The 13,590-nt window shown below is 41.3% G+C and overlaps 1 protein-coding gene across 2 annotated transcripts in view; it reads left to right on the top strand.

The window, feature by feature from the left end:
* Nucleotides 1-13,590, top strand: part of PIEZO2 (piezo type mechanosensitive ion channel component 2) — a 471,611-nt gene that overhangs the window by 343,319 nt on the left and 114,702 nt on the right. For both annotated transcript variants that reach the window (XM_047697821.1, XM_047697822.1), the window contains exons 8-12: nt 489-651; nt 3,672-3,791; nt 6,795-6,833; nt 7,781-7,919; nt 10,785-10,933. In XM_047697821.1, the coding sequence (XP_047553777.1) occupies nt 489-651; nt 3,672-3,791; nt 6,795-6,833; nt 7,781-7,919; nt 10,785-10,933 (610 nt within the window). The remainder of the gene's footprint in view (nt 1-488; nt 652-3,671; nt 3,792-6,794; nt 6,834-7,780; nt 7,920-10,784; nt 10,934-13,590) is intronic.

Below are 13,590 nucleotides of genomic sequence, written 5' to 3'. Positions count from 1 at the left end.
AGTAATGCAGGCATCTAATAGGGTTGATTGGCAATTAAAATGTAAATTTCTAATAGGTATGCAAGGAGTTATTATTAGATAAATTAGTCTGATTAATGGTATTAGCATTATATATTAGATTAGATCGTATTAGATAGATTTTTGAGTCAGTGTAAAGATTATTGATTTTATATACTTGCACACACATTAACACACATTTATATGATTTAAGGATGTATATTTTCTGTATACGTATATATTATGTATATATATGTATATATGTGTATTATATGTATATAAAATATATGTATATTTATATAATATACATTATATGTATATGTACAGATGTCATTTAGGGATACAGTTGTATATACAGAAAAGTAATGAAATATCTACACTGGGATAGCCTAGGGCTAGCTCATAAGCCTCTTAAAAACAAGATGTTTTTACTAAGTTAGGGACATGTAGTTTATTGCGTCTTCCTAATATTTTCTTTTGTTTTGAAACAGGTTGTTTGGTATCAAATCAGTCATTCACACAGACTGTTCCAGTACCTGGAAGATCATAGCAAACCCAGACCTGTCATGGTATCACCATGCCAACCCCATCGTCCTGCTGGTGATGTACTACACGCTCGCAACGCTCATCCGCATCTGGCTACAGGAGCCCCTCGTAAGGATCGAAACGTTTGGTGATCTTACAGGGAAATTCCAGGGGAACCAGTCCATTCCTATTTTTTAAAATTTTTTTATTTATCCATTTAATAGTGCAAGAGAGGGAGCACAAGCAGGGGGAGGGAGAGGGAGAAGCAGGCTCCCAGCCGAGCAGGGAGCCTGATGTGGGGCTCGATCCCAGGACCCCGAGATCATGACTTGACCCGAAGGCAGACGCTTAACTGACTGAGCTTCCCAGGCACCCTGGGCCATTCTTATTAACTGCTGACTTACCAGCGCTAAATTCCTAAACAGCTATAGTGTTCTGGTTCTAATATTTTATTTTTGCGAAGAGCACGATGGGAATACATGTGCTATTAGAACAAAGCCTGGTTTCCCTTTGATATATCACCAGCAAGAATGGTCAGTGGTGAGGAAATTCAAAGATACCTTCATTGAGGACTTACTAAATGCCAGGTCATACACGAGGCTGTTCCTCTACATTATCTCCATTTCATGCACTATGTAACTCTGAATAGGTATCATACCCATCCTAAAGATGAGGAAAGTGAGGTTAGAGAGGTAAATTGGTCTGAGCAGTAGGAATTAGCTTCAAACCCACATTTGACAACAAAGCTAGGGCTCTGGGGACAAGCCAGACTGTTATCTTGGTGCCCGGACTTCCAGAAACTTCTCAGACCTCTAACATCTGTGGATGGGATAGGTACACCCCAGCTGTACCTGGAGTTTCCCAAGTACCCCATTGTGAGGTATGGGGACCAGGGAGTTTCCTTTAAGCACAACAGAGAACTGGTTTCTTCCCATGGAGTATTATTAACAAGGCGTATGCCACCTTTGAGGGCCAGGCAAGGGAGCCTGGGTAGCTTCTCTCTTTTCCCTTTTCGTGAGAGAAAACATTAGCCACTTACATTTCTTATCCTAATTGACTCTAAGAAGCTCAGTCATCAGGTAGCTCATCAGCACACAAGGCAGGAAAGTAGTGTAGATGAGGGTTGTCACACCTCTCATCCACCACCTGCCAGGGGAGCATCCACACCTGAGAAGCCATTCCTAATGAGCACGGCTGCGTGAAGTCACACGTCCTCTCCTGTCACTTCTAGATTGGGCCTTTTCTGTGTTCATACCCGCAAGACTGTTGTTCATACATTCACTCAGGCAGCCCGACAGGCAGACAGGATATTTATTGAAAGCCAATTACCTCAGATGCTAAGCTGGGGGCTAGAATATCGCCCAGAGGCGAGGGCTCCACTCAGAGGAACTGGACATTGTACCAGAAAAAAAGCTCACCCAAAACAAGTAAATGGGGTCTGAGTCAGTACAATGGAACGAGGGGAGTTGGATGTCCCCATCCCTCCCCAGCTGAAGTGCTTCCTGCAGAAATGGGATTCTGTCCTGTCCTTCCTCCTGTGTGACACCTTCTCCCCACTGGGCAGACAGTCCCGGGTAACAGGGGCCACAGAGGCACTTCTGTTCGCAGGGTTCTCATAGGGCATCTTTCTTGGGGCCCACTGACAGCAGCTGCATGCAACAAAATGCTTTCTGGGGTCATAAGGAATGCCAATCATTTTGTGTTACATTTTACTCCAACTCACTCCCAAAACTTGCGTGTGCCCATAAAATGCTTTAAAGTGATGTCATTGTGTTCACTTCCTCCATAAACACACAGAAGGTAAGGGATGGGCACAAAGGTGCAAATAAAAGTATATACCAAAGGAATTAAAATATATTGTGGGAACGATTTCTCAACAGCGTCTTACAAGGGATGGAGATAACTTTTAGGCATCCAAGTTAATAAGTGTTCCGTGTGTTCTTCACTTTCTCTGTGAGACTTCAGGCAGCACCACAGAATGACAGGAGCTTACATACCCATGTTGTCATGCTTCTGTATGGGTGAAGGCTGTGTTACAGCCCCTCAGGCCCATGAGACATTCGGCTTCCTCAGCCGAGGGCCCTCTGGGGACAAAGGAAAGTAGACTTAATAGCCGTCTTATAGACCGCCGTGTCTAGAGGGGTGTGTGGAGAACAGGGCCTAATTCATACCAGCATCAACATTTCAGGTGGCCAGTATTTTAAATGGGCTGGGACACAGCACTTTCTCATTGAGGCAATGATGGAAGACAGGTGGCTGATTATATCATAATTCCAGATGACCTGGCACATTTCATGAAAAATGCCAGCCAGCAAATGTGAGTTCTGAGGTGAAAGTCTATGATGCATGTTTAAGAAAGAGAGAGAGAGAGAGAGAAGCAGCTGTCAAGAATTAAATAGTGTATGGGCTCCCACCTGGCATGCATGAACTCCCACCCAAGGCATTTGGATTCTCCCTGTGGGTGCTCTACCCTGGCACACCAGAACCCAGAAACTGGGCACCAAGACCTTAAGTTCCCTTCCTGCACTCCACTATCGGTGGTGTGTTAATGCCCTTTTTGTTGGAACACCTTTGTTGGGAAACCATACAAAAGCACTCAAGGGCATTCTGCCCCTTATACTCTCTCTTTTTCTTTATATCTCTTCTAGACCAATTGTCCAATGTAGGCCAGTGTCCTGTAAGGCAAGGTGATGGTTTTGTGCATTAGATGAGTTCTTCCTTACTGTTGTGTGTAAGCTCTCAATGATTCTGCCTTTACTTAATTTCCTTTTAATTAAAGACTAACCATGGGTGGGTCACACAGTCCACTGAGCACTTTTTTGAAGGTCCTTCCTTTAAGAACCATTTGCGTGGTGAGTGGACTTTGGATTACCTGGTGGGAAGGTGTGGATAGTTCACATGAGAGCTCATCTCTGTTATTTATGGGGCTTAGAAGGGATCAGGATGTATCATTGATGTGCTGAGAATTTACAAGGGAGCATTGGTCATTCTTTAAAATGTCTTGATGAAATCCCACCTATCATATACATTCGTTTAAAAAATTGATCATTATCAAGGCATGGGGGAAACACTTTCTCGGGGTCCCCCAGGCCACTAAGGGAGCTGCTCTGGGAAGCAGAGCTGGTCCTGTGGGTTATTCTGTGTCTTAGGTGCAGGATGACAGGACCAAGGAAGAGGACAGAGCCCTGGCTTGTAGCCCCATCCAAATAACAGCAGAGAGGAGGCGAAGCCTGTGGTATGCCACCCATTACCCAACTGACGAAAGAAAAGTAAGCCACAAGAAAGCAATTTCCATTCCCTAATTTATTTTGCTTCTTTTGTGTTACATTGCTGAATATGAGTCATATATCATACGCAATCTCAGATTGTTCATAGTTTACAGAAGGAGTTTGATTTTGAAGTCTCAGTAGCAGAAAGCTCTATGCAGAGAGGGGAACCCAGTGCTATGAAAACACCAGTTTACATTTGAGTGCTTTCTATGAAGTTTCTTCATCCCTAAAAGAAAGACTTAATTTAAAAAGAAAAATAGATTTGTATTTAGAACAAACAAAAAATAACAAAGCAACTGTTAGCACAGGCAGGGAAAGTCTCAGTGTCAAAAACATTGCAGAAAATAATTTCATTGGCCAGCTGGCCACAGTAATAACTCAAGCAACCACTTAGAGGGAACAAAACAGTCTATGTGAATATGATTAAGGATCTCTTACTACTCCCAGGCAACAGTATGGATTGACAAGGAAAAGCAAGTCACGATGGGTAATTCATATAACCCTTGGAGCAATTATTGACCATGTTGAACTCAACTCAGGGCTATACTGACTCATTAAAAATGCCCATTTGCAATGTCATCATGACAGATACAAACCACTTGCTTGGTGGCATGTTAGAGAATTGAGGAGTAGATTCTCTGACTTACTTGGTGGCCAGTGGGTTCTTGAAGTCAAATGGTCTTGTTCTCAACATGGCTGCCATGTGCTGAGAGAGGGCAAAGCAATGAATGAGCTGCCTCAGGGCAGTGGATGGCCTTGCCGGCCCATGCGGTGCCCTAAGATGTCTGAGGATTTCCAGGGGCCTTTCTCTCTCATCACACCATGTGTCAGATTATCCTGCTTCTTTTTTTTTTTTTTTAAGATTTTATTTATTTATTTGACAGAGAGAAATCACAAGTAAGCAGAGAGGCAGGCAGAGAGAGAGGAGGAAGCAGGCTCCCTGCTGAGCAGAAAGCCCGATTCGGGGCTCGAACCCAGGACCTGGGATCATGACCTGAGCCGAAGGCAGCGGCTTAACCCACTGAGCCACTCAGGTGCCCCTATCCTGCTTCTTTTACAAACGACAGATAGCCATAGAAGATAGCCCAGGAATTTTTCAAATGGAGAGACCTATGGACTTCTGGGGAATTCCTGAGACCCTCCATAAGCTCAAAAGTCTTGTTTAAGTAATATTTAAAATACGTGCCTTCTTTTCACTATGCCAACTTACATTCTGCTGATACAAAAGCAAAAAGCAGACCCAGGTGGTGGCACGAATCCCCCACACCCACAGCCCTACCCTTGGTGGCTACGCACTCCGAAGAAACAAAACGGTGAGGCCGGTTCACTTATGAATGTCCTTGGTGAACAAAAATGGATATCCATTTTCTTAAATCTCTACTTCAGAACTCACCGTATTTTTAATACCCTGTGTGGCAAAGAAGTCCAACAGAGTACCACGTGTGAGAGGGTGATGATGTCTTGCTCAAAAGCCCTTGGTCAAGTGTAGGAAGGGTGAGCTGAGCTGGCTGTCGCCCACCACACACCACAGGCCCTGGGAGGAACCACAAGTGGACGAGTTACGGGTGTTCAGAGATGAGGATTTGGCAGAGAATTCCTGGCAAGTACATGAAGTGAGCCCATCACTTCAAGGCAAACAACCGACAATGTTTGTTGCCAGTGGTAAAATTTGAAATTTTGAGTGAAAATTAGAATATTAGAAAACTTGGATCCTTTCTTCAGAGCTTGAAAATGCCCCCATACTTGAGGACCTCCATGATGAGATCAGTGATAGAACTGTATTAACAAATGAGTTTTTTTTTTAAATATTGTGTAATGAAATGTGTCAATATTTGGTAGACAGTATAACTCACTGAGGCAAATCACCAATATGTGATACAGCAGTGGGATTTTAATGTAACAGAATGAAATTCTCATTGATACAATTTCAGATTCCACGTAGCAGCTAATCTTGAGGTCACTACCACTTGTTGAGTTTGGTATGGCATCAAAACAAACAACTGTCTACAATGACCTGGCTAGCCAATTGACATACTCTTTCTTTTTCCAACTACAAAGCTTGGTGAAGCCAGATTTTCTTCATATATTTCAGCCAGAATAACATATCACAGCAGATTAAATGCACAAACAGATATGAGAATCCAGCTGTCTTCTTTTAAGCCAGATATTAAAAAGATACACAAAAGCATATTTTTTCACTGTTTTTTTCAAATATAGCTATTTGAATAAAACGATTTATGTGAACATGTTAAATTTAGAGGAAAATTTAATGGAGCTAATAAATATTTTTCAAGGCCTCGGTTTAATTTCTAGTATAGTAGATATTGATAGACAGGACCCACATCATTAAAAACTCCTTGGGACTCTCAGTGATTTTTTGTGATTATAAATGAGTACTGATCCAAAAAAGTTGGAGAACCATTAGCCCAGAAAGTGCTTCTTATTTGAGGAAGGCCCAAACCACCTGGTGCTAATATAGTTTAAAAGCATAGTCATAAAAAAAATAAATAAAAAAGTAAAAAATAAAAGCACAGTCATGTAATAATTAGTTTGTGGTAGATAATATGTAAATATTAAAATATTCTCAGCGTGCATTACAAATCAATTTTTCCTGAGTATGAAACATCTATTTCTTGAAAAGTAAATGTTTTCAGAATTCTGCAGAGGTCTCAGGGGCTTGGGGGGGGTACTAATGGCAGAAGCTTATTCTAGTAAAACAAGACAGTTAAAAAATACGATCAGCCTTTGTAATCACGTGGTTCGTGACTGGTTATTTGTTATCACAATTAAAAGTCAACACCAGAAGCTGGAGAGTAGTTATAACACATAACGACATCCAGTTCAATTATTTGTCCCTTTGTACTTTGCATGGCAATTTTAACATACTAGCATCTAGCTAGTTGAAGGAATGGTAGATGTGTAGTAAAACTTTACAGATATATATAAACATTGCAATGCTTTTTCCTTACCTATTAACACTGCTGTCCTGCATTGCTTTTGCAGCTTTTATCCATGACCCAAGATGACTACAAACCATCTGATGTTAGTATATTCTTAGAATTATCTTTTATGCTCGTATAAGTGATGCAGAAGTGATATAAATGGGATTGGCTCCTTTGAGTATATTTTAATGATCTATAAAATTTCCCTAAGTTTTTGAATATTTTTCTTGTAGAAATTATATCTGGTTTATTGCCGTTATAACACTACCTCATATAATATGAGCTCGACTATAGTCATACAGAATGTATTTAAACTTTTTAAAAGCCGGTTGGAGGGTTCTTAAAAACATTTTGCTCTGCAGATAGACCTATTACATAATTTGAATAGGAAGTCTTGCATGTTCATGGACACACACACACACACACACACACACACACACACACTTACTTATACCTTAAAGCCAAAGAGACAGGGAAAAAACAAGAAATCGCACTAAGCGTTTACAAAGTTCAACATGGGAATTCCAAGATGGCAGCCTCAGCAAAGACCTTCCGAGAGGGCTCTAGCTAACCCAAGACTGCATTAGTCCTCTGCAGAGCTGCATTGGGTTGTGGACAGGGTGGGGAGTGGCCAAGGTAGGGGTGCTTTGGCTGGGAACTAGGAAAAGTCTGGAATTCCAACAGCTGGAGGAGGGCTGGGAGGAGAAACCCTAAGAGCAGAGGCTGGAGAGGGGATCAATCCAGACCAGGAAGCCTCAGCCAGCCCTTTCCAGGGTTTCCCCTTGGTACTAAGAACAGAGGGTGCCTTGCCTGGGGTTTAGCAGAAGTACAAGAAGATCAGATTCCATTTTTACTGGGACCACTCTGGAAAATAGATGTGAACCGAGGAGTGTAGATGATTCATTTTGCTCAAGTGGGTAAATGACGACCTCGTTCAGCTGTCAATCAGTTCTCTGCTGTAGGGTTCTGTCTAGCTAGCACAAGGCAAGGAGGCAGTGTGCCCACATTGGAAACACAACTGTGCCTTTGCCCGCGCTCCCCTGCCAGGGCCTGCTGGTGACTGTGAACGGCAATCCTGTAGACTACCACACCATCCACCCAAGTCTGCCCATAGAGAACGGCCCTGCCAAAGCCGAGCTGTACTCCACCCCCCAGTACCGGTGGCAGCCCTCCGAAGACACCTCAGGTAAGAAGCCAGCCCTGCTGCTTTCGTCTCCTCTCATGCATGCGCCTGGCGTCTCTTTGCATTTCATTGTTTCTTGTGTCCGTTCTATTTTTTTCTAACGGGTATTGTCTTCCATGCTCAGCATAATGAAGCTTCTTTCCTTCAGTCATGTATATCACCCCACCATATTGCTATGGCTAGTTTGTCCTTCTGTACAAAATAATGGTATGATTGAAAGCTTTGAAAAATAAAGGGATAAAAAATTATTTTAAATATGTCAACTCATTTATAGTGTTAAACCCATGTGTGTATGTGTGTTTTGTTTTTTCTAGAATTTGATATTATAATCATGGTCAGAAATTCTGCTGGTTAATGGATGAATGTTTTCAGAAAGAGTTCTTTTTGTCTAGTAAAAAAAAGTGGGGGGGGGAATGGGAGGGTGGAAACTTATACTAGACCTTTTCCTCCCGTCTCTCTCAGTTTATTATGTTGAAGGAAAACAGGCCATTCCTAGAGATGACAAATTGGTGTCTGTGACTTGGGTCATGTTTTGTCTGGTTGGCCTACGCAGCATTTTCTGAAGCGAAAAAATGAAAATAACCAACATTTTGAAAGTGCAGCTCTGACTGAGATATGGAAGTCTCTGGAATCCCTTGAACAATGTGAATATTTGGCAATGCTAGACCCTCGTTCCTGCAAGGCAACAGTTGACTCAACCACTGTTGTCACTGTCCTGCCAGAGACCATGCCTATCATCAATTCATAGAGGGAGAATTAACTAAGTTTGCTACTGAGGAAGAAAAATAAAAGCAGAGTACATGCAGGTGTTTTCTGTTTATATGGGATTAAACCTAGAGTTGTGACCCATGATCCTACCTAGTAAATGGCCAGCAACTGGCAACTCTCCAGTCTGTATTATTGATACAGTCAGCTTAATGTATTTTTTTTTCATAATTCTTTGTCGGACTTACTCTACTATAGTGTTCTGTGTCGTTATAGTACTCCCTGCAGTTGTCCTTGACCTGGTATCCACTGAGCAGTACAAAGGGTTAGTCACACTCTGCAGCCTTCCTCAGTAAGGTCAGACCAAGTTCAGGTCCCTAAGCTAGCAGCCCTGCCCATCCACCCCCAGGTGGCACCTGCCATCTTCATGGAGCACCGGACTCCATGGGTTAATTACCCATTTCTGCTTTCTACGTGCATGTGTTTCAGTTCATAACTTGGGCTTAAACCAAGGTTTTCACTTACCGAATAGCTCAAGGAAATACTGTACTCTCTAAAGCAGGTTCTTCCATTCTTTGGCATCTGAATTACAAAGGACAGGCCCAGGAACCAGCATTTGCAACTTCTAAAGGTTGAGACACTCAGGTCACGGCCACATGTCTTTTCATTACCCGTGACTTAACATAAAGAGAAATAAGCAGAATTTGGCTACTGACAGGGCACGCACACATTCTCATGTCATAACCTGGACTTCCAAAGGTAAAACAAAAGCTGGAAAGTTAGTTTTTTTTTTTTATTATTTGAATCTATATACACAGACAGAGTTACAACCAGAAAAGTAGCACCAGGAACTGGAAAAATGCCTCAGACTCCATTTCTTCCTGTCTCCCATCTGTGGACTTCCCTTATAGCCCCCAGTCCCAACATTGGAGGGGTGGAAGGCAGTGGGCTTGTGCATGAGGAAATACTGCCACATCATGCCACACTCACTTCTGGAGAGTGCTGTGCACGCTCACTGGGTTTTCAGTGGTTTATGTTTCCTCTTTGTGGTGTAGAGCAACTCCCTGATGCAACCCACTTACATGCAACCCATTTAATTTGAGCAGGACAGAAAGGATGTTTCACATAAGTGTGTCACTCATTACTTCATGTTTGAAATCAAATTAGTTTTCCTGACCTGTGAAAGAGGATCTTGAGGAGAAACCTTTCTTTCACTACTGTGCCAGTTCTTTTCCATTGCTGGTCCTGTTCTCCTCAGCCCTCCACACTTTTTCTTGCTTTTAATGTGATATTTCCATTCTTAGTATGACTTTCTGCCTCAGCATGATATGGGTTACCGAGCTCACGCTGGCAAAATGGTTGCTCAGTTGGTTGTCTGGTTGGTTTTCTGCACCTTCACTATATCTGTACTCCAGATACTCTTTTATTAATTATCTATTACTGAAAAGCAAATTATTCCAAAAACTAGTGGCTTAAAACATTTACTGTCACAGTTTCTGTGGGGCAGGGATCGGGTGTGACTAAGGTGAGCTTCTCTGGCTCGAGGTCTCCAATGAGGGTATAGATAAGCTGCTGGCTCAGGCTGTGGTCTCATCTGAAGGCTCACCTGAGGAGAATCTGCTTTCACACACACCCACATAGTTATTGACTGGCCTCAAGCTCTTGCTGACTACTAGCCAGAGACTAGCAAGCAGTTCCTTGCCTCCCAGACCTCTTCTTAGGGCAGTTTATAACATGGCAGCTGGCTTCTCAGAATAAGCAGGAAAATGAGAGAAAGTAGCCAAGGCAGAAGTCACGATCTTTTTAAACTTGATCTTGGAAGTTCTATACCATCCCTCCTATTTGTGAGGTCCCACCCAAACTCAAGGGAAGAGGAATACACAATCATGAGGTAGGATCATTGGGAACCATCTTACAGGCTACCCTCCATCATCTCTTAAGTTCAAATTTTCTTTCTGGGATTTCTGAGTGCAGGATTCCATTACACTGACCAGGCAACACTTACTGAATCTGTTTGAATCTAAAGGCTTTGTTAGTTGGAAATCATCTCTAAAATCTTAAATAAAAGTCTCTATTAAAACCATATATGTGCTACACTGCTGGGGACATTTATCCAGAGTTTACATATTAGCATCAAGTTATATAAATTATCTCTCTATCTAGAAAAGAAAGAGGAAGAAGAGGATGAGAAGGAAGAATTTGAGGAGGAAAGGAGCCATGAGGAGAAAAGAAGTGTTAAAGTTCACGCCATGGTCTCTGTGTTCCAGTTTATTATGAAACAAAGTTACATCTGTGCCCTCATTGCCATGATGGTATGTATGAGAGGGGACAGCGGGCATGCTCCACAAATGCCCCCACAGCCCTCTCGTGGCTGGCACCAGTTTCTAATCTCCCTAATGTCTCGGCGGGGGATGGTTGGTTTATTTTTATTTTTCTTGGGACCCTCATACTACAGATTTCAAAATCCTGTTCTGTTCTATTTAGCCTCTTTTTAAATATTAGTACATTTCTCTCAAATTAGCCTGTCAAATGTGACTGTTCCCTTTTTTGCCAGTTTAAAAGAATCTATTGCGGTCCCCCTGGGTGGCTCAGTCAGTTAAATGTCCAACTCTTGATTTCAGCTCAGGTCCTGATCTCAAAGTTGTGAGATCAAGTCCCACATTGGGCTTTGCCCCAGGTGTGAAGCCTGCTTAAAATTCTCTCTCCCTCTACCCTCCCCCTGCTCTCTTCCTCCCTCTAGAAAATAATAATAATAATAATAATAATAATAATAAATACATTTTTTAAAAATTACAAGATCTATTGGATAGTTTTTCTGTGTGGTATTGAAGGTGTCCAAAGTTAACACAGACTGCTTTTATTTTCTTCAGACAGTGAGAGTTACTTCACATCTTACCCTAAATTTGAGTGAGACTTTACTCCATCTTAGCTGCAGTAAATTTTTACCAGTATGAAAGTCAAGTTCATATGAACGTTCATATGATGTTCAGTATGAACATCAACCAGAGTTCCCAAGAGCTTTTCTGATTGTGCGCGCTCAGTTGATGTGTGTTTATACTCACTTCTTCCATCTCGGGCATCACAGCTTCAAAAAAGTAGTCCTTTAGCCTAGAGATAGAAAATAAAAGAACCTCTAATTTATAACCTTCTTAAAAACAAGCTTGTATGGGAAATCTGATTTATTTTTGAGATGCCTAACACTTAACTAACACAAAACTCTTCCCTATTGGGGCAGGTGGGTCAGTTGGTTGGGCATCTGCCTTCAGCTCAGGTCATGGTCCTAGGGTCCTGGGATTGAGTCCTACATTGGACTTCCTGATCAACAGAGAGCCTGTTTCTCCTGCTCCCTCTATTATTTCCCTCCATTGTGCTCTCTGGCACGCTCTCTCTCTCTGTCAAATAAATAAATAAAATCTTCCCAAAAAATGACAAAAATATTCCATATTTAGTAGTCAATGGTGAGATCCCATGACAACTTTGATGATAAAAAATGAAAATATTCTATACCTCTAAAGGGGAAATACCTAAACACAATTTCTCCAGTCACACCCTCAAGATGTCTTCCAAATGTACCTGCATGTTTAGTCAATGTCAGCTTCTCGTAAGGACCACTGCGCATCTGAGAGAGGGCTGGCAAAGAGAAAGCTCTTGGAAATTAAAGATGGCTCATTTAGTGATTACAAACTCTGTTCTTTAAATAATATTAATTCTGTGCTCTTGGTACCTTTTGACATTTTTGATATATCAACCTCTAATTTAAACTGTAATAAAATTCTAATTTTAAAATACCAATTATAAATGAAATATACAATTCTGACTCTGAACTCAATAGAGTATCTATACACTTTTCTTCTTTCTAAAAATAAGCCAGTTCAGTTTGATCTTTTTTTTTTAAGATTTTATTTATTTATTTGAGAGAGAGAGAACACGTGCACAAGCAGTGGGGAAGAGAAGGCAGAGGGAGAGGGAGAAGCAGACTCCCCACGGAGCAGGAAGCCCAATGCAGGGGGGATCCTGATATCATAACTGGAGCTGGAGGCAGATACTTAACCGACTGAGCCACCCAGGCACCCCTAGTTTGGTCTTTCTTTGTAAAGAAATAGAGCTTAAAAACAAAACAAAACAAAACAGAAAAACTTGGAATACACATTTTGCTACTTAGTAGAAAAAATCTATTGTAAAAACAACATAACAGAGCAGATCCTTCATTAAAGACGTGCCCTTGTCTGGTGCCATTTTCATTGTTTTAACAGAGCCATAATATTAGTGTTTTTAAAAGTGCCTGCCTTCCACAGAAGCACCCTACTGCAACAGAATTTTAATCACAGACAGAAAGGACAGTCCTGGGGAGCCAAGTCTGTTAGAATGATACATGTATTTATTCAAAACTACAAAGTACAAATTTGCTACACTATCAGGCAATCTGGAAACTGATCGTAATGCAGAAATGGCTGAACCACCACACTGAAAGGCATAGGTGACTTAGACACTAAAAAGGAAAGAGGTTTAAAAAAAACCCTCTTAATTTCCTTCCTCTATCACCCTCACCTTCCCAAGAGTAGTTTGTGGGGAGGAGGGGGACAATCTACTAGAATTATGATATCTCTGAAGATAAGATTATTCTGGGTCACACACAAAAATGGCAGTCTCGTCTGCATTTCATATTGGGATAAATGCATTAAATACACTATTTAATGCAAATGCAAAAGCATTTAATGTTACCTAACTTCTGATAAACAATACTTTCAAGAAATCATATTTTCATGAAAATAATTCAGCCTTGCTAGTGGTTATCAGTCACTAATATAATTTTAATAAGAGCAATTTTAATTTCCAGCTAGTGTTTATCATATGTTTCAACCAAAAATTTTAAATAATCTGCCACTTAAAAAGCTAGCTGTCCTTTAGGACAAATTTGCAAATTGCTGAGAGGAAATAACTGTTCCATGTTGACTTCCTTTATCTTAAT

Source organism: Lutra lutra, chromosome 12, assembly GCF_902655055.1.
Source record: "Lutra lutra chromosome 12, mLutLut1.2, whole genome shotgun sequence".
Lineage (NCBI taxonomy): Eukaryota > Metazoa > Chordata > Mammalia > Carnivora > Mustelidae > Lutra > Lutra lutra.
Note: the sequence above shows the minus strand (reverse complement) of the source record. Positions and strands in the feature narration are given on the sequence as shown.